Source organism: Schistocerca gregaria, chromosome X, assembly GCF_023897955.1.
Source record: "Schistocerca gregaria isolate iqSchGreg1 chromosome X, iqSchGreg1.2, whole genome shotgun sequence".
In the NCBI taxonomy this organism is placed as follows: Eukaryota; Metazoa; Arthropoda; class Insecta; order Orthoptera; family Acrididae; genus Schistocerca; species Schistocerca gregaria.
In genome coordinates this window covers 175,774,192-175,801,126 of record NC_064931.1, presented here as the reverse complement: position 1 = coordinate 175,801,126, position 26,935 = coordinate 175,774,192, and the positions used below count along the sequence as shown (strand labels likewise).

At 36.8% G+C, this 26,935-nt stretch overlaps 1 protein-coding gene across 4 annotated transcripts in view; it reads right to left on the bottom strand.

Annotated features, from left to right (window-relative positions):
- LOC126297628 (protein ROP) overlaps positions 1-26,935 on the bottom strand; it is a 100,890-nt gene that overhangs the window by 49,198 nt on the left and 24,757 nt on the right. For 2 of the 4 annotated variants that reach the window (XR_007552556.1, XM_049988647.1), the window contains exons 4-5: positions 22,706-22,809; positions 2,253-2,401 (exon numbers count right to left, since the gene is read on the bottom strand). Coding sequence is in view for 2 of the 4 variants with exons in the window: in XM_049988647.1 (XP_049844604.1) it covers positions 2,253-2,401; positions 22,706-22,809 (253 nt within the window). In the remaining 2 variants the exon portion in view is untranslated. Of the gene's footprint in view, positions 1-2,252; positions 2,402-8,832; positions 8,937-22,705; positions 22,810-26,935 lie in introns of all 4 variants that reach the window. The other 2 variants (XR_007552557.1, XM_049988648.1) reach the window with 1 other exon arrangement.

Sequence of the window (26,935 nt, the reverse complement as noted above, 5' to 3'; positions counted from 1 at the left end):
ATTAGACACGCAAATTGAAAAAGGTTGTCATGCTACATGAGTGAAGACAAACAAAACTTCAGTTCTTTAAAATTTACTGTTAAAGTGTTTATTGGGAATATTTTGAGTGGAGTATTTGCTTTTGCAAAACTTTCAACAGCTTTTTTCCAAAATGGCCTTTGTTTTCTTTATCTGTATTTAAGCTTACAACAAATGATTGCTCTGTTGAAAAGCAGTGGCATTTTCCCACCTGTGAATGGAAAGCATCTCCAGTTCAAGCTGTTTCTTGACACTCTTTGTCTGGTCCCATCCAAATTGATGATCACAAGCTATAGCACAGAGTGCAGGCAAAATATAATGGCAGCTGGTCACAAGCTTAAAACAAACTAGAATTCTGAGTGCCCAAGGGGAGAGGAATTGTGCAGGAAAACAAGCCCGGCTTCCCTCTCGCAGGACAGGAGCCCATACCCACAGTCTAACACTACAACCGTGTTCTGCGATAGCCGAATTGACACTGTCACAGGGATCGCTAATTTCTTCTGTTGATGTAAGGGTCATAATCTAAATCTATAATGGAATTTCAAAATAAGAAAAATAAACAATAAGCAAGACATAGCACAAAGCATTCAGGAACAGTTACCACACAATTTGTTGTTGAGGATGGTAGAGTATTGTTCAAGAAGTAGTTCAGTCCTGACCTCTAGTGGTATTCGATGCAACCACACCTCAAAACATCTGTCACCTAGTTTGTCAAATTAAAAGTGTTTACTTTATACCAACTTCCGAAATTTGCTAACAAACATGCGAGTTTCTTCACTACAAAATGCTAGGTCCCACAGCTAAGTACTACATTGCATTACGCAGCATGTATCTTAAATAGACCACTCACCTACCCACAAATGGCAGGGCACCAGAGCATCATTAGGTTTGTGCAATGTTTATTTTGCAATCAAGTTCTGACACATATTATCTTTCCAAACTGGGCTTCTCTAGATAAGAACACTGATTACATCTTCAAAATTCATATGCTGAAAACAAAGTTATTTCAAACTATCTCTGTTAAAATAGTTCCTCTGGACATTTGGTGGTCATAGTTCCTGTCTGGCAAAATGGGACATCTCTTTTGAACTGGCAAATTGGATTTAATTTGGGAAGCAGAAACCAGAACAAATCGAGACACTTCACTTAAGCTTTGTGATTACTACTGTCTGTAGTTAGATCAAAATAACTGATCTCTTGAAGATCACTACATAATTAGTTCAACAGTGTCGCACACTAACACTTATTTTACAATTGCTATTAATTTGTTCTGTCCAACATCACATTTTTTGCTGCTTTAGAATCATCATAAAATTTGGAGCTTAACCTAGAAGTACAGTCCACTGATTTCGAAGACATCTGATGTTTAATGGTATGATAGTAAATTGCTACTTCCACTGCTGTTACTATTTTGCCCAGTTTAAATGAATTTGAAACAAAGTAACTGTCCATTTTTTAAGTACTTTCAGAATACATGATTGATTTATGCTTCTCACTAGCAAAATGATCCTCAGTATTTGCTCTTCCCATGTGCAATGAAAACTACTTTTTCTTGGAATGAACACTTCCTCTTTGGCATTTTGAGTTCACTTGAAACAAACACTTTCACAACAAATTAATCACTATATGACTAGAGGAGAGAAACAGAGGACCATATTGCTGCAAAGCTTAAAATTGAACTGAAATTAGGGACATTAATGGAAACTCAACAGCAATAATACTTGTTAAGGGAATCAGACAACTACGATGATAAAAACTTTCATTACTTGGCTTTTTTAGCTCAGTAGTGGGAGTTGAAATACAATAGATCCTTGCAAGAATTTGATAGTATGAGAATATTTATCTGAAATTCAAGATACAGGACAAACTGATGTCTTTAAAGTATTTTTCCGGACACCAATTTATTTAATCACGGACCAAGACTGTCCCAAAAACCTGGACATCTGCCAATCCTATCTACTTTCAGACAGTTAATAACAATGCAACTATGTAAAATATTTACTTCTTTTCCTGTTCGTTACAAGGAAAAGTGCCACTGTAACATGCTAAACAATATTAATTTTGATACATTACAGGAAAAGTAACACTCAGAACAACTATCTGGCTGGTAAGGTTCACTGATTTTAAAGCTTTTATTTAAGAGTCAATTCACATATCAGCTCAATGCACTAGTATAACATTACAATTGACACTCATTTCTTACTAAAGTAGGGGATAATTAATTGTCAACATACCATCGATATCTGACTGACGGGTACTCTCCAAGAGTAGCACACAAGGTTGCTATTTGTTCAGCAATACGTTCCATGTTTGCATTTCGACCACCAGCACAGGAGGGATTGTAGAAGCATTGAAATGTATCAGGTGAATCCAGAGAAAATACCTAATAAAAATAAAACATTGATGTTAAAATTGTGGGAAAAATTATCAGTTCTATTAGCAAAACAATGAGTAATGCTTATGCCTAAACATGTATATACAGCATGTTTACTATATACACAATTGTGTATAAAGGGGGGAGGAGGGCACAAGATAAACTTTGGCAGAGAAATGTATTAATTGTTTCATGCAACTCCAAAGCATACACAAACAAAAACAACAACTTGCGTACACTACACATAATAGAACGAAACTGATAAACACACTAACATTAAGCCAACCATGAAGGAAGTAACTTCATAAATATTCATCTAAAGGCATGGTGATAACTGTACTTAAATTCTTCACTATCAAGATATAAAGTCATGCAACCAGTTCTTCATTTATAAGACAGAACCAAACCCAAATTCCATGTTCAAATGTAATTACAAACTACAACAATGATTTTTTATTTCTGACTTGAAAAATTTACAGGACCCTTAAACAGTTCATTTTAGTTGTGACATCATGGTGACTATTACATTGCTATTACATTTCAGTGTTAACACTAAGTTCAGCATACTGCTTGTTCCCACATACAGATAATACACTGACATGTTTCCATCTTTCATAGAGATATTAGGCCACCTACAAAACCTGGCAATGTGAAACATGGAATTAATATAGAATGTTAAAAATATTACTTGACAATCAAATTAGTAAGAGATTATCACTAAAAGTGTTACTTTTGTGTTTCATGTCCTTCAAACCTACTAATTCATTTTATGGTCATTATTTTGCAAGGCTGATTTGCCAGTGTCTATTCCTGAGTGGGTTTACAGAAGGAAACAAGTCCAAAACACATTCAAACATGGATATTCACTGTTTTAGTCCTATTTCAGGATTACTAAGAAACTTTACTGAATGGTCTTTTCTTTTTCACACTATCCTCCAAATATCTAACTTTAAATAAACCTAGAATTTTCCCACTAATTCTTTTACAAAAATATTCCATGTTTAACTAACAAAATGTGGGTCTCTAGGACATTTTGAGTTATAGGACCCAAGCGGTCCCTGGCAAACTGTGCACCTGTAACCAAATTTTAAGGGAAAAACACATCACATTAGGGAAGTTCTGGAAGTGAGATTTCAACCATGATGATAGTGTAGTTCTATGAACAAAATTACAACAAATTTCCCCATGTGAAATTCCCTGATTTCCAAACAAGTTTTAGCACTTCTCCCTGACAAATTGAGATCTCTGGTGTAAGTAAAGAAATAAGTTGACAAAAAATGCAAGGATTTCTGTATTTCTGAATATGTGAGCAAAAACTTTAAGTATTAACATCAACATCTTTTGTAATGAACTGTTTTTAGATGGAGAAAGCAAGCCAAATGGTAAATATGTTCCATTGAGACCACTGCCATTATGTCAATAAAGCCAAACACATTTTAGGACACAAATACACATTTTGTTGGAGTCACAAGACAGATTTAAAATATCTTCACTGCTTTCAGAAATAAGCTCATAAAAAGTGGGCCTCTTGAAAGTAATGTGTAAGGTGGAGAAGAGCTGTATAAACCAACACTATAGGTTACCGCCAATACAATGTTGCTTCTATTATGTTCATTATTGTCGGCTACTACCTACTGTGTTGTGTCTATTATTCTACAGGTATTGTATTTTGTTCTTCTTCTTTTAAGAAATACGTGAGTACATAAAATTGGCAGTGACTGCCACAATTTTCTTCTTCTTATCGTCCATACTTCCTAATATATAAACTACTTTGAAAGTGCCAGAATGTACTAGAATAAATAAAATTGCTATAAAACTTCACACTGCACAATGCACTTGTGGTGAGACAGTCACAATTCCTGAAATCCATCGCCTGTGGCCTCTGGCCTGCCAAGGAGCACTACAGTCCTGCATCCATGGGTAAACCATGAAAATCCACTGCATTACGCCACATACTACCAGACCAGGCCTGTGGGCAGATTGGTGAGACTACTTCTGACAAGCATGGCCCGCACATTAGTGGGAAACTATGGGCTTGGAATGGCAGGTCCAATCCGTTGGAGATACCCACAGAAATGGCCTGCAGTTTTGGCCTGTCATGGAAGTCCATTCGTGTGGCTAGCGATTCACATGCACAAACACCATGTTGATGAAATGAGACTGCAGAGATCACCCACACAACAGACAACTTGCGCAAATACTCTGAGAATAAATACTAATGAGGACAGGTAGCAACTCCTCATACAGATGATCACTGAGCCACAGACAGGCACATAGAAAAGACAATCACACTCTCACAACTAAATTTTTGGCCATAGCCTTTGTCAGGAAATGAGTGTGCACACACATTCACACAATCACTCAGACAACTCATGCAAACACAACCGTTGTCTGCAGCCACTGCATCAACAATCTGTGAATCAGATCCAAATAAACCACTCCTCATGCCTCCCTGCCTCTCACCAGCAGCTGCTAGGCTAGCACAAAGTAGTGGTGGCAGCACTGACTGCAAGCTGAGGGGAGGGGTGGGAAGGGGAGAAGCAGTAAGAATGAGAGAGTAGGGAAACTGAGCACATCCTTAGCTGCACCCAGCCAACGACGCAGCACGACGTCTCAGCAAACTAACAATTTCATGCTACTGAGACAGAAAACAAGATTTTTTCCAGTGTTTTTTTCCTTCAAATTTCCATGATGCATTTGAAATTCCCGGATTTCCAGAACTTGTGGCAACCCTGATGAAGCCCACAGCCATTTTACCGAGTGTGGCAAGCATTTAATTCAGAAATAGCCATCACACGGAAGAAACATGTGAAATTAATCAACCTCCCAATGGCCAAGACAGCAGATCCCCCGGGTTCTAAAAAGAATAACGTGTGGGGGAGCTGTCAAAATTATTCTCTGTGAACATGTGAAGTGGTACATAAGTCAAATTACATGCATCACACAATAATGATGCATGGATCAGCAGCCGTACAGTATCATAACTGAAAAATCGGTAGCAGTGAAGCAAGGCATATAAACTGGCAACTGAATAAATTAAGACAATGTTCATATCCCTCCCATAGCCTCATGTTTAGCATTGGGGGGTGGTCAAGAATTTTCTTTGGCAGACATACAGTCAAGACAGGGGCTTCCAATATGACAATCCATGGACTCTTACTTATATCTCCCCATCCCACAAGAATTTTTGTTCGAAGTCTTTAACACTAGGTATACCTACCTACACCTGTTATCGATTTTAACAATAAGCCGCCAGACTCAGTCCTTGTTTACGCTACATTTTTTGAGCCATTTCTTGTCAAGCTGCACAAATTTGTGACAGGACATGAAATTACACTCTGTTGTGTAACAGACTCTCCTTAATAATAGCTAAAGGTTTTCAGCTCCGAAATCTGAAAAAATGTTATGTCCCAATTTCAAGCCTGAAATTTAACACAGTTTTCACAAAATTCATACTTAAAAATTTAACAGCGCCTATTAATTGTGTTATTGGTCAACAGAAAGAAAGAAAGGGGGGGGGGGGGGGAATAAACATTTACAGCTTGCTGAAGTTGTTCTTTAATGATATTCGCCTTTTAACTGGTGTGACAGTTTAAAGAGTTAGACAACAAATCACTATGTCTGTCATTCAGTCTCCATTGGGTACTGTGATTTTTTCCCCTGACAGTGGCTTTCACTTCTAGCAAAACTAATGGTAAAAGTGGAAAGTCACATTGAGATACAGATTCCACGTTTAACTGCAAGCTTCTTGTCATCATTTACTTGAAACTATCTTAGCTGCCCCCCTCCTCCTACCCAATACTACTACAACTACGACATCCAGACCACCAGTTACAAAATAAGATGGTAGAAAATTTAGAGTGTCAAGCTCAACTAGGCAGGAATGCAGGAGGAAACTGGTCACATTCTTCTATATGAACTGTCGTAGGAAAATTACTAAACTTAAACCAGGATAGACATTTTAACACTGACCATCTTAAACAAAAGTCCAATGATTTAATCACTGCAGCACATTACCTGGGCCCAGATAAAAGACAGTTCAATAACAGTAGCAATTTTTTAGCCCGACTGTTCTAAAATCCTATAATACCATAATTTAACAATCACATATCAATTCTGGACAGACTGTTACATGACATTTCTCCTAACTGATGAATGGCTACATAGGTTCATAGGCAATAACACAAACAAAATTAATTGTTTTTATGAGAATACGTTACCTCTCAATGAAATATACTAATGATCATGATGACTTTTTATGCAAACAATGACAAAGAGCCTATGTCAAAAGAAATAAAAGATCTTTCATGAACAAAATTTTGTAAAGCACACAGACACAGCCAGCCTTCCATAATTCTTATCTACATCCACACAAATGTTCCCAGTTCAAGAGTGGCGACTCACAGCAATAAAGAACAAACTTTTCTAAGGTCGCAACTTATGCAGTTAGAAAGCTGGTTATGAATTATGTGGCTTTGTTGACAAACAACAGCATTGTTTATTAAATCTAGTGACAAAGTCTGTAGTGTGTTTGGCATTTGGCTAAAAATGGAAAGTAGTTATGAGATGTCCATTACTCCCTACATTTGAGAAGCCATATTGGGTTCATTATATTTTGGTTGTTTTCATATTATAACTTGTGTGTTATGACTGTGATATTTTAATGAAGATTTATCACACTAGGTGTGATGTGTTATAATTAGATGCCAATGAATGACATTAGTTGCAGATGTTGTAAGAAAATTTACTATGAACATTTTGAAGCATTATTTTGTATGTGAAGAGATGTGTCTTGTTACATTGAAGGTAGTAGGTTCAAAGGTAGGTGTGTCACTTTCACATTTGTAACATTCTGGAAGTTTCCTATTCACGTAACAGTAGTACATTCTGCAATATTCATTGTTATTTATATATAAGAGTGTGCTCTCTCAGTAACGAATTCCTTCAATTTTGTGAGTTCAGTCTGAGTAAAAATATGAAACTGATATGAGTGAAACAACCAGCAATGACATTTATGTTGCTTCTCGTCACAAGTATTTGATCTTTTTTCTTCAACATGTTGTGATTCCTGAGGGTGTGATTAGGCAGGAACCTGAAAGTACAGCTTGAAGTGTTGCAAGTAAAATGCGCAGTAACAATATATTCTTGCCTGTCACAAATTTTTGGCTATTTATTTTCAAATATGTCACAAGCTCCAATGATGTTAAGAAGGAACCTAAAAGCACAGTTTAAATTGTTGCGAATAAAACAAGGGGAAATCGTGTTTATAGTCTTGCTTGTCACTAATACTGTGATGTTTATTCGGAATATGTAATTTTAAAGGGTGCAGTTGGGTAGAAACCTAAGAGTGCAACACAAAATGATGCAAATGAAATGAGCAGCAAAGCTATTTATAATCTTGCTTGTCACAAATATTTAGCTGCGGACAGATCCTGAACAATTCTTTTGTAAATCTGTTGGTCAAGACAAAGACTGCACCACACAAGTGAGAGATGTCACATGACCGCTGTCCAATTTCACCCAACTTCCAGAAGCATTCACAATTTTTAGTCAATTGTTTATTGAGGACAGTCAATCCCTAGCACTTCCCAAACAACTGCATTTCCTTTACATGAGTGCATGGTCCAACTTGGAGCAAAAAAAATGTCAAAAGATCAGCAAAAAGTCACTACCAATTATCTTAGTATCTTTTTCATGTTCAAAATTTTTAATGCTGTAGAACAGTATCAGTTGCAAAGTTTCAATTGAGACCTTTGATATCTCCCAGTACATAAAATCATTCAACTACTACAAACGAAAATGTGGTTGCTTTACACCCCAACTCAATAGAACTAAATGGTCTGCAAGATTTTGCAACTTGATACCTTTTATTTAATCTCTATAGTGTATGGAGCTTACAGAGGTAAATCTGAAAATGAGGCACAGATAATCAAACAAATTAATAAACTGAAAAACACCTAACCAAACTTAGATATTGATATCAAGGATATGTAAAAACTACAGACAAAACTAATTTACATGATACCATTTTTCACATTTAATTACTAAAACTAACTACTTTGCTGGTGATATGATCGTATAATTTACATAAAAGAAATGGCACATATCAGTGCACATTATGCAATTTTGAAATTATTATTACAACAAATTGGTTAAAAAGAGAACCATAATTATATTTTCGCTCAAAACTTAATTTTTATTTTCAAACCTTGTGTGCATCTACTCATATTTCATCATAATTGAAAAGGTTTGAAACTAATTCTCATTTAACATTTTACTGCAGCACTTAAGACTACTAATCTGAATCAACTGAGGTAGATTTAACATGCTGTTTCTTGTTCTGGAGGTGGCTAAACTGAACATCAAGTCCGATACTAACAGGCAGCAAGCATTAAAATAGTGAACTCGTCTACACTGGGAGAACGGTAACAGCTACAAACCTGGCACTCATATGGCAAGAATGCTATGTTGATTTCTTTCAATGTCTTTATCTTTTTGGCAGCACAAGATTTACATAATTCATTGAATAATTCCTCTGGACAGACTGTTAACAGAAACCAAAAAGTAAATTCGGAAGTTAACAACATTAGCAAAACTAAAGTAATTGATTTATCAGCAGTTTTTATAACTCGAAAAGCCCTGGAAAGGAAATATGAATAATTCACTAATTATGCAAATTTTGCACACAATAAAAGCTTGAATATACACACCAGAAATATTACTTAAACTACACCAGCAAGCATGAAAATAAATACATGTAAAAATTAAATCACAATTTAATTTAAGAAGTTCCAAAAACCTCTGCTAAAGCAGCAATGAAGAAAAGTTACCTGAAATTCATCTTCAGCATCTTCTAGTAAACATTACACATATTTCACACCAACCAACAAAAAGCGTCATGTAGTTCCCACTCCTTAACAGCCCATGCTAAACACCCCACTTTAAGATAACTTATTGCAGTCATGCTCTGCTATAGAATGTACAGTACACTTACTAATATTACAAAAGAACAGTCTTGTGGCAAATGCCAGTATATGAAAACAAAATAACCAAATTATTGCTACAGTAATCAAAAGGAACCACTCCAATGATTTAAGGATACGACTAACCTATCAAATCCAACACATGAGCTGCCAATAGTTTAATACACATCAAACAATTTTTCTCTCTTCTCTGACCTCTAGCAACAATGCTAAACTACTCAGCAGGCCATGTAGTTCCACTCCTTCGCTGGACTATATACTAGGACAAGTCAACAGAGTTCACAAACCTAAATCCAAACTTCGAAAATTGCTAACACAGAAAAAGAAATGACAGAAACCATAGAATAAAACTGAACTGTTTCTTAAAACTGATCTGCCCCATGTGTACACATTTATAGAACAAGTAGTTTTGTGAGCCTGATCACACTAAAAAGTGAGAATTTTTGAAGTAGTATCCTGCCAAACATTTGATGGCTAGGACTGGAGCCAAAAAATTGTATCAAGTGCTTCTGTAGATGCAAAAGCTATTTTAAATCATTTCACAATTTACACAAAATGCATGAATTTGTGCAATTTCTCTCACCAATGATGGCAGGATTAATTCACACTTCTCATACTCTGTCATGGCTGGTCACTGTAACCTGACATTATGAATCTTTTCCAAACTTCGTACTTAACTTCATTTTTCCCCTTCCTCAAGCTCAGCAACCAATATTTTCTCCACTTCTGCTGTCTTGTAAATTATCAACTAACTTTAGTATAATTCTCATCTATTTAAAGAGTAAAACTGTTCTCCTGTCTGTCGCATAAGCTAAATACCAGTTTTAAGGAAGGAAACTAAGAGAAGCATTAAACTGTTGAATACTTTTCAAGTCTGTAAAAATCACAATACCCATAATGACTGTCTCTAATTAATCCAAACATGGATATCTGTAACAGCATGCCATAAAAAAGAATTCGTGAATGTACAGATATGGTGCACATGTAGCCCCAGAATCATCATCTCATGCGACAGAGATAATGATACACTGAGATGACAAAAAGTCGTAGGATACCTCCTAATATTGTGTTGGACATCCTACTGCCCGGTGTAGTGCAGCAACTATGTGGCATGGACTCAACAAGCCGTCTGAAGTCCTCGCAGAAATGCTGAGCCATGCTGCCTCTATAGCCGTCTGTTGCAGATTTAAGATTTTGTGCACGAACTGACCTTTCGATTATGTCCCATAAACATTTGTTGGGATTCCTGTCGGGCAATCTGGGTGGCCAAATCATTCATTCAAACTGTGCAGAATGGTCTTCAAACAAATCACAAACAATTTTGACCTGGTGACATCTTGCATTGTCAGCCATAAAAACTCCACCGTTGTTTGAGAACATTAACTCCGTGAATGGCTGCAAATGGTCTCCAAGTAGCTGAACTGAATAAATTCCAGTCAATGATTATTTCAGTTGTCCAAAGGACCCAGTCCATTCCATGTAAATGCAGCTCACACCACTATGGAGCCACCACCAGCTTGAACTCTGCCTTGTTGACAACTTGAGTCCACACACTAACCCTACCATCACATCTTGCCAAATAAAATAAGGAGTCATCTGACCAGGTCACAGTTTTCCAGTCATTTGGGTCCAACCGATATGGTCACGAGCCCAGAAGGGGCACTGCAGGTTACGTGCTGTTAGCAAAGGCATTCACAATGGTTGTCCATTTCCATAGCCCATTAACACCAAATTTCACGGCACTGTCCTAACACACACACACACACACACACACACACACACACACACACACACAAAATCAGTGTGGGACATATGACTGTGTGTGTGTGTGTGTGTGTGTGTGTGTGTGTGTGTGTGTGTGTGTGTGTGTGTGTTACAAAGTGTTGCTTGTTTGTCAGCACTGACAACTCTACACAAACGCCACTGCTCTCATTCGTTAAGTGAAGGCCGGTGGCTATTGCAATGTCTGTGGTGAGAGGTAATGCATCAAATTTGGTAATCTCAGCACACTATTGACACTACCTCAGAATACTGAATTCCCTAATGATTCCTGAAATGGGATGTCCCAAGCCTCTAGCTCCATCTAGCATTCTGCGTTCAAAGTCTTAATTTCTGTTGTGCAGCCCTAATCATGTCGGAAACCTTATCACATGAAACACCAGAGTACAAATGACAGTTTCACCAATTCACTGCCTTTCCATACCCTGTGTATGTGATACTGTCATATGTACATGGGGATATTGCTGTCCCATTACTTTTTGTCACCTCAGTGTATAAGAGATGCCATGGAAGATGCATGAAATTAAACAGAAATGTAGTAGAAAATGCTTAAATGACTCACCAATAAACAGTGCAGTATTCAGCTGACACACAAATTCAAATTAACAGAATGATTGGTCTCCAGGAAATGGGTTTGTTGTATAATGTCATTTTGCCTCATACAGGGCGCACTTGAATAGAAGAGTGGGTACTAGACCACAAAATGTATTATCATGGTATGATCATCTTTTCTGTATGGCCATAATGGAATACAGAGCATCATCCACAGCATTCAATCCACACTGGAGAACTGCAGTCTTTGTTGATATGTCAACATAATGAGTCACTCTATTCTGCAGTATGCTGGACTAGTGGCATATACCACTGGCATAATTATTTCGTAGTCTACAGATCCCTACACACAACAGTGTTCACTAGAATGTCCTCTACTGTGTCGAGTGGGAAATAGATTTTGATAAGATCTTTTTCAACCTGTTTTATAATGATGGCTTCTTATGTGTGAAGATACTACCATTACGAATGTACACCAACTGCCTGCATTGTCGAACAACACTGCTCAGTTGCCAAATGTGATAGTTTGGAGTGCATTTCGATAAAACATAAAATTCCAATTAGTGCATCTGGGGGAATTTTAGTATGGGCTGTTCCAATTCTAGTGCCTGTGTGCATGCAAAGGGATATCTGTAAGTAGAAGCAGCAAACATCTCATGCACTGGCAGTCAAGCAACTGAACCATATGCTATGGGATTACAGAACATGGCCAAGAGCGAGCAAGCAGGGGTGGCCAAACAGGTCAGAAGCAGTAGAACCTCTTTCTGTGTAGTACAGGGAACACTTTTACACATGTAATGTCCTGTACCATAACAACAAATTCTAGCATGTGTAACTCTTGTCCTTGAGCAGAGAGCAAGTTTGTAAGTCAATCAGTTCTAATTGCATTTCCAAAGGTACACTACCTGGTGCAACTGAAAATGGAGTGCTAAATAATTTCAGTTCATTTTTTAGGCTATCAGATCCAGAAATATCTCAAAATTCAGACAAAGTTGCACAATGTTTTGCTGAAAATGTATGAGACCTGTTTGGAAGTGATCGCAGAGATGGAAGATATTAGAAAAATTTGTGTTTCCTTTACTAAGCTGTCTTTTAAATAAATACAATTTATCAATTAATGCATTAATTTGCACATGGAAACAATCATTATACTGTTCCCTATAAGTAATGTATTTCAGTTATGCAAATGTCTCATGACATATACCAGAATGGCAAACACTTTGCTATAGGTCCACTTTGACGGTGCGCCCATGTTGCATGGGACTGAGTTGGAATAGCCTGCGTTAGAAACTGGAGTCCATTCCTCCATCAGGTGAACTTAGATTACACATGGGAATGAATGAATGAATGAATGAATGAATGAATGAATGAATGAAGGAAGGAAGGAAGGAAGGAATATTAGAATATGAAGTCAATGCTGAAGTCTTTAGATGCGCAGTACAAACTCTGGGGAAAGATATGAATGGAAATCAGCCACACCCTTTTAAAAAGGACTATCTCGACATTCACTTTAAGTGAATTCCTAAGCCCACAGGAAAGTTAAATCTATTTGGCCAGACAAGTATTTGAGCCACTGTCCTCCCAAATAAAGAGTTCAGTGTTGCAATCACAATGTCATCTTCCGGCATTTGATGTAGCATGGAATAAGCCAATTTTCAAAGGGGAACAATGGTACCATTGTTCTCCTTATCTGCACACTTATCTCAAATGTTGCCTATTGAGTAAAGCTATCATAGTGTGACATTAAGAGTAGTCTGTTCATGGAGTGAGAACTGCAATAAGGGACACAACTGTGAGTTCAGCAGCAGGGCAGAAGACAACAATACTACAGCAAACGAAACATAAGATGGATGTTGCATTTCCAGGAACTATGTAACAGGGCTTACAAATATAGCAGTAGAACCACATAAACAGCAAAAATCACAGCGATGAGGCAAGCACATTGAAACTTTATACATTTTCCTAGACGAGTTGACTAATATATTGCATATCTCACAAGAAGACCACAAAGGTAGGGAGATTTGAGTTCACATAGAAGCTTACCAGCAATCATTCCCACAAATCATTCATGAGTTGGATAGGACAAGGGGGAAGATACAGTGGTACACAAAGCACCCTCCACCACACACAGTCAGTCAGTTCCATGTTTACTGGATCATTTGAACAATTCTTTTAGTAAAATTATGTGGAACAAATCAATTTACATGTATAGATGATACACGATTAGTGTTAACATTTATCAAGAGATTTTAGTCTTACTTATGTCACTACACATAAAAAACTATGTTTTCTTTTAACAAACTAACACTTTCAAAATGGAAATTCATCCATGGAAGGACGAGTTGTCTACGAGAAAAGACTGTAAAGATTGTAGGTTAAATTTAAAACTTGCTCTTCCGTCAGACAATTTTTATGGTACTTAGCAATTGATCAAGTATTTCTGTTGGTGCATATTGCACTCCTTTATGAGCCACTGATAGCTTCAATAATGGGTAATACTGGACTTTTTTGTTCCTCTAGTGCTGTAGGTATGGATATCACTATTTACAAATTGTGATGGATTATTTACAACTGAATTCATTAGTGAATGTGTGTAGTGGAATGGTGCAGTTAAACTGCCGAACTCCTTAAAGAGGAACCTACAAAACGACCACTGGTGAACACACATTCTTACTGCTTTCTTTTGTGCAAGCAGTACTTCATTTATAAGTGATGAGTACACTGGCTTGCAGATTATAGATGTAAATGATTCTATGCTAAGTATTAAAAAAGTTGCAGCCGTTTTTAATTATAGATATTACACGGGAAAATAGAAATTAGTAACAGACCACTAGGCAGATCAAATCATAGAAAGTATCAAATGAAGGCTGTCGATGTCAGAAAAAGACTGCAACAAGATACACTGTGAATCCTGCACATATCAGAAGTTACAGACAAATTTATAAAATAAAGATATGCAAATGTGCCACAGCCATAACTACTATCACCTACTTCCTCAGCTAATAATCCCAGGTAATACCTACCTACAGCTAACTATTAGATGTGCAGCACTCCAAGTGATTATGTAAAAGGCCTTTAATAAAATTTATATTACATCACTATCAAAATGGGGTATTGCTTCTGTTGTGTGACTGGATTCATCATTTCCTGTCAAAGTTCAAAGTATATAGTAATCAATGGAAAAATCATTGAGTAAAACAGAACTGATATCCGGCAGTCCCCAAGGAAGTTTTATATGCCCTCTGCTATTCCTGAGCCACGCAAATGATTTAGGAGAATCTGAGTGGCCCTCTTATATTGTTTGCAGATGATGCTGTACTTTACTACCCAGTAAAGCTGTCAGAAGATCAACACCAATTACGAAACCCCTTAGACACAATATCTGAATGGTGCAAAAAATGGCAATTGCCCCTCAATAAGGAAAGCCGTTTCAGCACTGATAAGAGTTTGGCACTAGAGTTCATCTGATACTACATTTGTAGCCTGGTTGTCATGATTTGGATGATGTGGTTGCCACTAGATATCTTATTTACTGCATGCAGCTTTGGATACTCAACAACAAAATGTACACTTTCAGACTCACTCCTGTATTATTGTTTAGGTAATGCTTTCAAAAGAGGATGGCTATAGTGATCCTGAGTTTGACATTGAATTTAGCAGCTAAGACAGTCCAAAAGAGTGTGATGTTACTGCAACAAAGACTGAACATTACAGTTCTTCTGTTGACTGACAAGTGCTTGCTAGTGGTACAAGAAGCAATACATCTATTGTGCTCCAGCCAGTTCCTCCCAGATTTATGTTCAGAAGTAACAGTTGTTACAGTTCATAACTACACAGAAAATTTTAAAAAAAAGTTTTCACATTTCAAAGTATTCTAGTCAAAGTGTAGGGCACAAGTATTCTCTGGATTTATTGTGCTCTTTAAAATTTTGTACCTCATTATTTAGAACTTTAAAAGCTATCTTTTTATTCTATATGTTATGCCATTCAGTATAGGATTTTTTGAATACAAAATATTTATAGGAATAAAAAAAAAAAATAGTTTAAAACGCATTGGTATTAGACTGATGTATAACCGATCCCTATGACATTAACTTGAGCCAGGTTAGTATTCAAAGCTGACACTGCTCACAGCAATAGTGAACTTTAAAACTGCTGGTTGGTCAGCAAGTTTTATCACCACCACCCACTACTAATAGCAATTTTTATGGACTTTCATACAAATTGCACAGAGGAAGATTCACTAGGTACATATATTGGTCTTTGGTTCCATGCTAGACCTTGGTTCCATGCCAGACCATTCTCCTGGAGACTTCACACGACAATGAATTCTCAAAACCAGGAGGTAAAGTTGTATGAATGTCATGCTTCTCAAGGGCTGCTGGCATGTATCTGCGGAAACAGTTTGCACATGTGAAAATGCCTATATCAAGATTATCTGCATTATGACTATCTATTCAATTCAATTTTAAGAACAGTATTTCTGAACACTGTCAACTGCTCCTCATTCACCCTTACCTACAATAAAAAGTACTCTTTTTCTACAATAAAGAGCACTGAAAAGTTGTGACATATTACAAAAATGACATTTTAATTATCAACAACTGGTAAATATGAGGTACTCTTAACTGCCTCTCTTCAAAGAGTGGAAGAAAGACTAAAAACAAGACACAAACAATGACAAGTAGTTTGAAATCGCAGTCAATCTGTCAAATTGTCACTTATGTGTTTCTCAATTTCTTGCTCAAGCCACTGAGCATACAACAACCATGTCAATGTCACAATAAATTACTCTTATAACCCCTTGGTTTAGAGTAATGCTTGGATATATTTTTTTGCATTATTTAAGCTTCTTCTAGGACAAACATGTAACAGGAAATGAGATGATGATGGAAATCTCCCAACAATGTAATGAACTTACTGCAATTTTTCCATTTTGAAATAGGAGAGGCTATAAATGTTATAACTGCAGCAACAGATGTCACACTACACACCAGTATTATCTGGCCATACTAAAGTCAATGGTGTCCTGTATCACTTCAAGTTCTTGTTACAGTCTGAAAAACATGAGGCATTCCAAGATGCTGTGTCAGGATTTCATGACATGATCCAACTGAAATGTTACATTCTTCTGCAATCTTTCAGTCAGTCAGTCAGTCAGTCAGTCTTCGACTGGCACATACAATTTCATTGATATTCCTGACGTGAGCGTCATCAGTAGATGTTGAAGAGAATCCTGAATGAGGGTCATCTAACTTCCATATGGCCATATTTATACCATGTGAACCATTTGTCACACTGTGTACAGCTTAAGCATTCATCTCCCACCCTAGGCTTTCTGGTGCATTTGGTGTGTCTAAACGTTTCCTTGAGTTTCATGGCAAATTTAATGCAGAATCATTTCTCCTCTAACCCTGCCATCTCAAAATTCACAAACCGTACAAAACAACATTATACTCAATACAGCACTGAACAATAACTAACAGATATACAACAACAAAACTTCCAGCAGTTACACATTCAACACAGGTGGGTGCAGGGTTGCCAACCACATTTTGCTCCAACATACCATTCATGAGAAATTATGAATGTTGAGCAATTTTTTTGAACACACCTCGTATTTTTGGTGTTTAGCTACACTAATGTGTCACTTGAAAAACCTATGAGCTTTAGCAGTATTTCTCTGAGCCCTACACACTAACAGTTACAAATAGTATATTGCCATTAACAGGTGCACCACAAATTGTGCAACATGTATTATTCTCTACTGTATAAAACAAAAATATATGATCATACAATTCAGGTTTGCACACACACACACACACACACACACACACACACACACACACACACACACACACACAGTACTTATATCTTTGGTAATTTGTTTCTGTGCCCAACTTTTCATTGCTTTATTTAGCACTAACAGCCAGAATTTGTCTAGTTTCAGTCCTCCTCTTGTTCTGTTAAAATTGTTTGAGTGTTTTTGAATTTTTATGGTCTCTCCATATATCTTACTATAGTAATGGGACAAGGGAACCACCAAATTTAATTCTCTGATACTACAGTTTTATCAAGATGATATTAAAGGCAGATTTATATGTCTATGCTAGGATGTACAGAGGGGCCATAGAAAATAAGAAACCAACTTTAATACATCCACATCGAATGAAATTGGTTGAGGTCAGTGACTGAATGGTCAATTACTACCTCAGTCAATTTTTACTAATGTTTGTAAGCATGACATTTGCTATCATCAAGTGCATTACAGTTACATGTACCTTAATCTTTACATTTCACTGGAAATTTATCTGGCACACACAGCACATAATAAACACAACTTCACTTAACACTTTCACATTCAGATGTTTACAGTCCAACAAATTAACTGCTAATATAAATTTATTTCAGCTGGTATGAAAATAACTGCTGAGCCTTAGTTGGAACGTTGACATGCAAAGCAGTTATGTTCACAGACAGACCAAAGCTACTGTGCAAACATCAACACTATAGACAGGTAACACTACTTGCATGCCTAATACATTTCCGAGAGAAAGTCAAGACACCTTGGTGTCTGGCTGGACTGGAAACTTACATGGGCGGGCACACACAATACGTTGCCAACAGAGCGCATGTGAGGTTCCAACGACTATCCAATGCTCAACACTGAAAGCACACTATATAGGAGGGTGTCAAGGTCCATATACGTGACACTGGTTAGACCTCTGATGATGTATGCAGCAAATGTCTAGGGATATGCAGCTCCTACATGACTGCACCACCTGCAGATCATACAGAACAAAATGCTATGCATCATTAGCAATGCTCCACTCTACAGCCGCACCATGGATCTTCATAATGAATACCGCCTTGAAGCCCTCAAGTAAATTTTCGAAAAACTCGCCACACAATTATAAAGGAACTTGAGACAGACTAAAAAAACCCTCATCCTTACTCTGGGAAACTGATCAAAACCATAGGTGGAAGCATAAGCGGCCAAAGACATACCTAGCTAGGTCATAACCATCTACGGTCAGCTACTAACACTAAAAACAACACTGGCCAGCCCCTGCACATCAGCAACACTGATATGCCAACTGCTATCACAGCCGACCAACAGGCCACAGCAGGGAAGCCGACAACCTCACACACTAACGCACAAACAAACTGCCAATACTACTCCCCCCCCCCCCCCCCCCCCCACAGTGAATCCAATGTACGACCTGTCTGCCAATAACCGATGATGAGCCCAACTGTTACAGGTATGCTGATGCTGACCGAGAAGCCAACAAAGACACTCAGCTGCAGGCATTGAGTAACATCACTCCACAACGCCTATATCTGCCTGCATCATACCTATTAACAAAACTTACCCTTGCATGACCTGTCGCAGGTAGCAACTATTGCAGGGATTTTTTCTGTTTGCTCTCGCCTTGGGACTTTTTCTTCTGCCCTTCAAGTCACTACCCTTTGTTCAACTTTTGACCCAATCTATCTCCAGATGAGCACGTGTTAATAGTTAGTCATAACCAGACGTATGCAAACATCGCAGTACTCACATTCTTCGAGACCTCACTCAGGGAAAACTAACAAATATGCAGAGATGGCAATAGACCTTTTGTGTTGGCATCATGCCGGTGTGGGCGCAGAGGGGCTCCACCCTTTTACGTGTGAAAATTATTTTTTTTATACTGGCATATTGATGTAAAGGCACATATTAGATATTACGATTATTTGGTATTCCTTGGTTATCCAGTAAGATATTAATATATTTTTCAGTTAACAGCCCATATTAATAAAACAAGTATTCCACATTGGAGACAATTTTGAATAAGTTTATATTGTTACTTTCATACTTATTTATCAAACTGTTACGATGTAGTGTGCTGCGAATGAAAACTTCTAGTTCTTCACAGAAGTCCATTTGGTGTCGTCCTGTCCATTTTATGTAATATATGTAGATCATTCATGAAATAATACAAAGGGTGGTTGAGTGTTCTTAATGTCTGTGGCTACTGCTGACTTAGCTTAATTGTGTAGCACTTACATACAAGCCTTTGCATGTAATAACACCTTTTTGTACATGCCTACTACATGTGTGTATCTGTGTTTTATGTTGTGTCTCAGTGTGTGTTGCGAAAGTAATGTTGATGTCGTGCAACTTGAAAATTTTTGCTATTTTGTAAAAGAGTTTTCTTGTATCCAAGCAGTAGGTTTATTTTTATTTTCTGTGTAGCAGTTTGTTTATTTTTGTTTTCTTCTTTTATGTACGATATTAGTAAGTGTATTGTTATAGCAATTTGCTGCAGTTATTTGTCTGATCATGCGCAGCTTGTTGTGATTCGTGTATTTATCCATTTTTATATTACTGACTTAACTAGTGCTCTGTACACAGAATATTTGTATTTTGTAGGGTGGCAAAGACCAGCTCTGTGTGGTGGTTTCTATTGTTTCGCTGTGAACTTTACATGTGTGTCAGTTGATGCCTTTAGTCATGGTGAGGCCTAGGAAGTCAATACCAATACTGTTTTCATATTCAACATTAAATTTTATATTTCTATCCTGTTTATTGAACAAGTTGTTAACATCATTATGTGGCCGTCTAAGAGTACTCTATCACCCATATAATATGCATAATAAATAACATTATTTGTAGAGATTCATTTTATTGCAAGGTTTTTTTTCAGGTTGTGTGTGTGTGTGTGTGTGTGTGTGTGTGTGTGTGTGTGTGTGTGTGTGTGTGTGTGTGTGTGTGTGAATTATACATGCTATACTGGATCCCAGTACATTCAGTTTCGGTAGTGGTCTGGTGACATCACAACCCAACTGATGTGCAGTTATAACTGAACAGTTTGTCTTGTTGAGTATTTTTAAGTTCGAAAATTAATGAAGTCTTTCTAACCTTTGTGTTTGCCCCCTACAGTAGGTGACAATGTTGAGCACAAAACCATGCTACAGACCATCGCCTAATACTCTTAAAACAGTAATCACTAAGGATGCAAATAGAATTAATTTGTTTCCAAATATTTTGATTTGAACTTTTATAAGAACAAAGTTTTTCGTGGTATAATTATGCTGCTTTCTTGCTGCATTACCCTTGGATTAATTCCTTCAACTATGGAATTCCTATGCCATAGATGTTCAAGTTTAGTTACTGCTGAATGTTTGCCACTGCTTCATTTTTGGGTACACTTAACAGAAGATTTTTCAACACTACGACAACATATACTTTACTGTGACACTGAAGAATATATAACTCCTCCACAACAAAACTCATTTGTTTATCATGGATTTTTACACATGTGAAGCAGCCAACAACAGTAATATGAATTCTGAAGGTAAATGGTATGTAGGACACTCCCCTATATCCATTTCATCCAACCACAGCAGAGCCTAAAGATTCAATAATAGCATTCCAACATTCATTTTTATTTTTTTAACAAACAAATTCTACTCCAAACCCATCATCATAGAAATGTAGTTGTTGATTCTCAAAATAAATGTTCACAAACACAGCTTACCATACCCTACCAGAAGCAATTAAATGGCTTAATTGACATAAACCACATCAAATTTTTATGGTACCCTTGTCTCAGCTACCACCATGCTTTCTAGTTAAGGTTGTTGAATAATGCCCTTTTCACTTTCGTATGACTCAACTGGAGAGTCGACCATACAGCTTTGGAAGTGCAAACAATTTAATCAATCCAATGGAATACTGCTTAAGAAACAATGAAAAAAATGTACTTTAGGCTTCAGTGAATAATAGATATATTGGGACAATCAATTCTGGATGGTGCACCCACATACAAAATAATCATACTATGCAGAAGCTACCTCGAGTTCTTATCAGTTACGTTACTACATCTGCATTCATGAATAAGTCACAAAAGAAACTTCGTGTCAGATCTGGAATTTTGCACTTGATTTCACAGAAACAGCTAATCCATGAACTGGTAAAAGCTCAGAGTTTCACCCAGATGAGGCATCAGCCTGGATGACAGCCAAATTGCACAGTACATCAGTGGAAAGACAACAAAATGTCAGCAGTTCTGCCAAGTATCTGAGTAAATTTTCATTTCCATGTTAGCTGAAGCCAATATTTATGTTAGAAAGATCATGTATCCCCCATACAGCAGAGGTTCTGCAGAGCAGACAACAACTTTTAAAAAATAATTCACTAAGCTGTCAGAAAAGAAATCAATGTTCTGGGGTTAGTATTTCTGGCATTCATACTACATTTAGAGTAGCAGATTCAACATTTTGGACACTAATGATAACTCAGTGACACCATATGCCTTAGGACATTTAACAATTTATAGTTGCAATGTAAATGAGTGCTGTGTTCACAGGAATTCTTAATACCACAGAATTTTACTTCCTTTCCATATACAATTGCTAAAGAGGCAACAACTGCTTTATCCCAATGACCATTTCAGGGTAAGTATATAAATGAGTAACATAATAAGTGAGCACAGGCCATACTCAAAAGAACCAGCACATCTACTGAACGTCACCGTACAATAAAGCTGTGCGCAAAGCATGTTGTTATTGAAGACATTTCACTGTGAACTGAATATTAAGTGGAACACACAGAAACAGATGAAGCCAAAGAACAGTCTCACTGGTGAAATGATTTATCACAAAGAATACTTAGGTCAGTTTCCCCTAAAGAAAATTTGCCATGCACTAACTTCACTCTTAAAACCTTTATGTTTGAGTTACTTAAGTGGTACACAAAAAGTTACAGATTTCTGCTTCCCAAGAGCCATATGAGTGGAAGTTCTTTAAACCATGCATAGGAAATGAAACCAAGCTGTGATAAATCTGAACACACAGTTAAGTCATGACAACACACATAATTAATGACAGTAAAATCATGTAAAAATTAGCTTCAATGTGTTAATGCACGCAGATTTGTGTGGGAAACAGGAACAAGAGCACGTGATACATGAAAGCTTCCCACAAAGGGAAAAAACTTAACATAAGATGTTTTTACCTGTTCCTCGTATGCTACAAATGCAATATTAATTTCCTTCAAAGTTTTTATGAACTTCGCAACAGTTGCACGACACAATTTGTTAAACAGCTCCTCTGGGCATGCTGAAATAAAATGTTGTATTTACACAGGTGGTACCATGCACAAATAAAATAAAATTAACTCTCTCTCTCTCTCTCTCTCTCACACACACACACACACACACACACACACACACACACACACACACACACACACACACACACACCAAATTACATGTAAAAAAGTAATAATTTAAAAATTTAAATTGTTTCAATGTCTTCTTCAAATAAGCAATGTTTTCCATCTGCTGTACTGTAAAAGAGTAGCCTGTATCTCAACACAAAAATTATGTTACACATGAACAGTTATAACAAGAATGTTTACTTCCCACCATTCACTCGCACTGCGTGACTAATACGCGAAAAAAATAAGCAAAAGACCAGAAGACAGAGCAATGTTGTGGTGATGTCTGTGCAAATTATGACAGCTAATAAAACTAGCACATTGTGATCTTAAGAATACAAAGATACTTGACAATGCACATACCATAAATTTGAAATGGAAAAACAAACAAATGAAACTTTTTAATGTCAAGAGCTAGCTACCTTTAAAGTTCAGAAATGGCACTACAAGTATATAACAACTGCACTGCGCAAAATGCTTAGGCTTCAGCAATAGGATTATGACACAATTTACACAAAGGATGCTAATTCTTTTTGAGATCTATGAATTATCACATAACAGAAAAGGTCATGAAGCTCAACATGTTAAAACTCGTTACCTTACATTACATCCCACCACAGAGCTGTGAGGGAGCACAATGAACCTCCAATGATGGACTCTCAAGTGAAAGCAATAGTGATTTAGAAAAGAATAAATAAATTATATAATGGAATCCAGCAAATGTGGAAGTTTTCTGACAAACAAAGAATAATATTTCTGCCAAAAACTTGAGTGTGGAAACATTTTCAAGAAGTAACTCCAATGGAAATAATGTTTCACCTAGACACAAGCAAACCGAAGTGTTCAATTGTGACTGGTAAAAATAAGAAAAAGGATGTCTAATAAATGCCAAACTGCAAGTAACCACAAAATTAATAACCTTAGATGGACCCCGATGCAGCAGTACAACTGTGAGACAACAGGAGCCAAATTAAATTTTCCAGTTCTCATCACCATGCTCATTTCAATGATCTTTCAGCCATATCATCATCATCAACATAGCCAAGCCGAAATTTCAAAGACAAAAATAAGTAATGAATAGGCACATTTTGTTGAAGTAAAGATCTTTAAGCCTTTTTAACACACATTTCAAAAATGATTACTTTCCTACAGAGACAAATCATTACTTCTCACTGTAATCACACAAATGATTTATTATGTCCATTTAACTCTGAACACACTGACAAGTAATTTCCGAATCACTCTGAAAAATAATTCTAATACAGTCACAATTACAACTATTCATAATTAATTATGAACACTGCAAAGCAAAAATATGTAGCAACACTGTCACTAATTTTTATCCACTACATAATTACTCCCATGGTAATAGGAATGACTGAATTTTCTGACACAAAAAGAGTGTTTAAACAAATGTCAAAAGAAATAGCTTTCTGGAATAAATGGAACTTCACCAGCTGATCACACAGAGGTTGAACATTTGACTTGCAAACCATGTCTTGGAAAGATACTGCATGAAATTCTAAATGCTCATCTTCCACTTTAGCTTCTCTAAGAATTCACATGTCACACAGGATCGAAAGAAATTTTAAGTGGAGGTAGCTGCTTTCATGACTCCCATGTGGTCTGGCAACACAAAAACACTTCCTGGTATGTCCACAAAGGTGCTCTTGCTGAGTACAAAGGAAAAACAAGGATCAGAAAAAGTGTTCTCAGTCAGTGTGCACAGGCACCATCATCTTTTTAACAAAGCCCTGCAATATTACATTGGTGTCCCATTTGTTCCTTCCTTCACTTTTGTTACCAAGCCCACTACCAATTAAAAAATTTGGAATTGTAGATGAGAACTGAATCTCCGATTTGGTTATGCTCATGCAAATTTTCTCTGTTAATGTATGTTGAATTCATTTTCCTAGCTTGCACGAAGTTTAAAATACTCCTCCCAGAAAGGTTCACCTTATCTTTATTTTCTGCTTACACTGCATTAGTTGACATCTTCCTAAGGATGGAAGCTCCTGTTGACTTTTGTCTGTGTTTGCAATTTAAATTCGGGTTATATTATATTTTACAGAAATAAATTTAATCCACAGATAGGGTGTACACATGGACAAGACAATTTTTTTAGATTTTTGGTTCTAAAGGACACTTTTCCAGGGCGAAAGGACACTTTCTCTATGTCAAGTGACAGTATACTTTCCCTCAGAGCTGCAAAATTTATCAATTCTTGGAAAGGCAAAAGTTTTATACACCAAAGCAGCCTCACTTTGTAATGATCTTTGATGGGTAGCAAAATGCACACTGCTCATTTTCTTACTACGAAATTGTAAATATGAACTCCATCAAACACAGCACAATAGTTTCCAAAGCATTGAAATCAAGGTTGCTATGTGCTTTTGCCACCCAATCACAGCTCTTATTACATGATCTTACCAGCCAATGGCAGCAGATATTCAGAGCATAGGACACGGGATGTAGCCAGCCAACAGCACCACCACTTAAGTAGTGCAAACACACAAACCAGAGATATTAATGGTTTACATTAGTAAGTCGTATAGCTACAGGCAAAACTAAGATTTCAAATATAATATTGGTCCTTTTTGCTTGTGTTACCTTTTAAGATACATCAAACACAAATGCGACAGTAAAATTTTAAATAATGACAGCTAGTCTTCCGCGCTCGAAATTTTTCTAAGTGGGTGGTCCTCAAAGTGTTAAGTTTTGAATGAGATTCAGACATACTGATTTAAGAAACCGATTGCACATTCTCGCATGTAACATAATTCATCCCGCATAAAAGGAAATTGTTCTTTGAAAGTGATGCTTCTCAAACCACCATTTGCAATATTTTCCCGTGACTTAGTAGAAATGGTTTCGTTTTAACAGTTGTGAGAGCTCCAGAAAACAGGTGTTACTGTGCATGTGCAGCTACATTGACGTAGGAAGCCCATGCTCGGTATTTGCTCTGCTCATACGCCCTTCATTGCATTTCTCATTGGAATTGCATGCATAGTGGGGCATCACATAACCATGTGCAGCATTGCAGCACGTTGTTCAGAGAGCACATGCCGAGTAACTGTACCTAGGGAAATTGTTTTATCACATTCTATCCAGGTAAGGAATCAAAAAAAGAAATTAGTCCTAGGAACAATATTAATTTTGAAACTAGGCTCTACAACCCAAAGTACTACGCTAATATTTTGCTATGTGAATGCTGTAACATGGATTCTTTTATTCGTACTCTACAATACTGTTATCTAGCATTTACAATCAGGTTTACATCCATGCAGCCTTGCAAAAGGCTAGTAAAAAGCAATACAAATTTTATGCAAAAATAAAATAACCATTGTTCATATACACCAGAGCTAAGGACAATGTTTTTATAACTTTTCAAATGGTATAAAAAATTAACAAGTTTATCTGTGAAGCCAAGAAAGTGTATAACTGGCAGTTCTTATTCTACTCCAGGAGTAAATGTAAAGCCTAGTGGGGAGTTACAATAATAAAACACGGTATGCTGCCAGTCTACAATTTAACGAAGAATGGCACTTCATAAATTTAAGACAAACTACACAAATTAAGAAATAATGTCAAGCCTAGACACGGTACCAGACAAGTGTTGAAAAAAGTTGTGTGTTCGAAAACCACTGTTTTTCATGGAAGGCAGATCTGCAAAATTCCACTTCCAAATATTTATATTTGAAACAAAACATTTTATTCGGTACTACTGTGCAAATTGACTGCTTTTTCCATCTTCAAGTGGACATTTACGTATCTTCATGTGTTTATACCATTAACAGAACATACATTACGTCATAAAGAAGACAGGACATGAGAATACTCCACAAGCACTGGAATTTCATAAACCATACTATAATGCATAATTTGGATTCATGTGTACATTTGTATGTCAATATTCACACTAAAGTGGGCTCCTACCTGGTATTAAATTTTTCTGCATGGTTTTCGGGATGCCAGTGTTCTTTGAGTACCAGTACAGTATTATCTCACATTTGGTTCTTTATTATG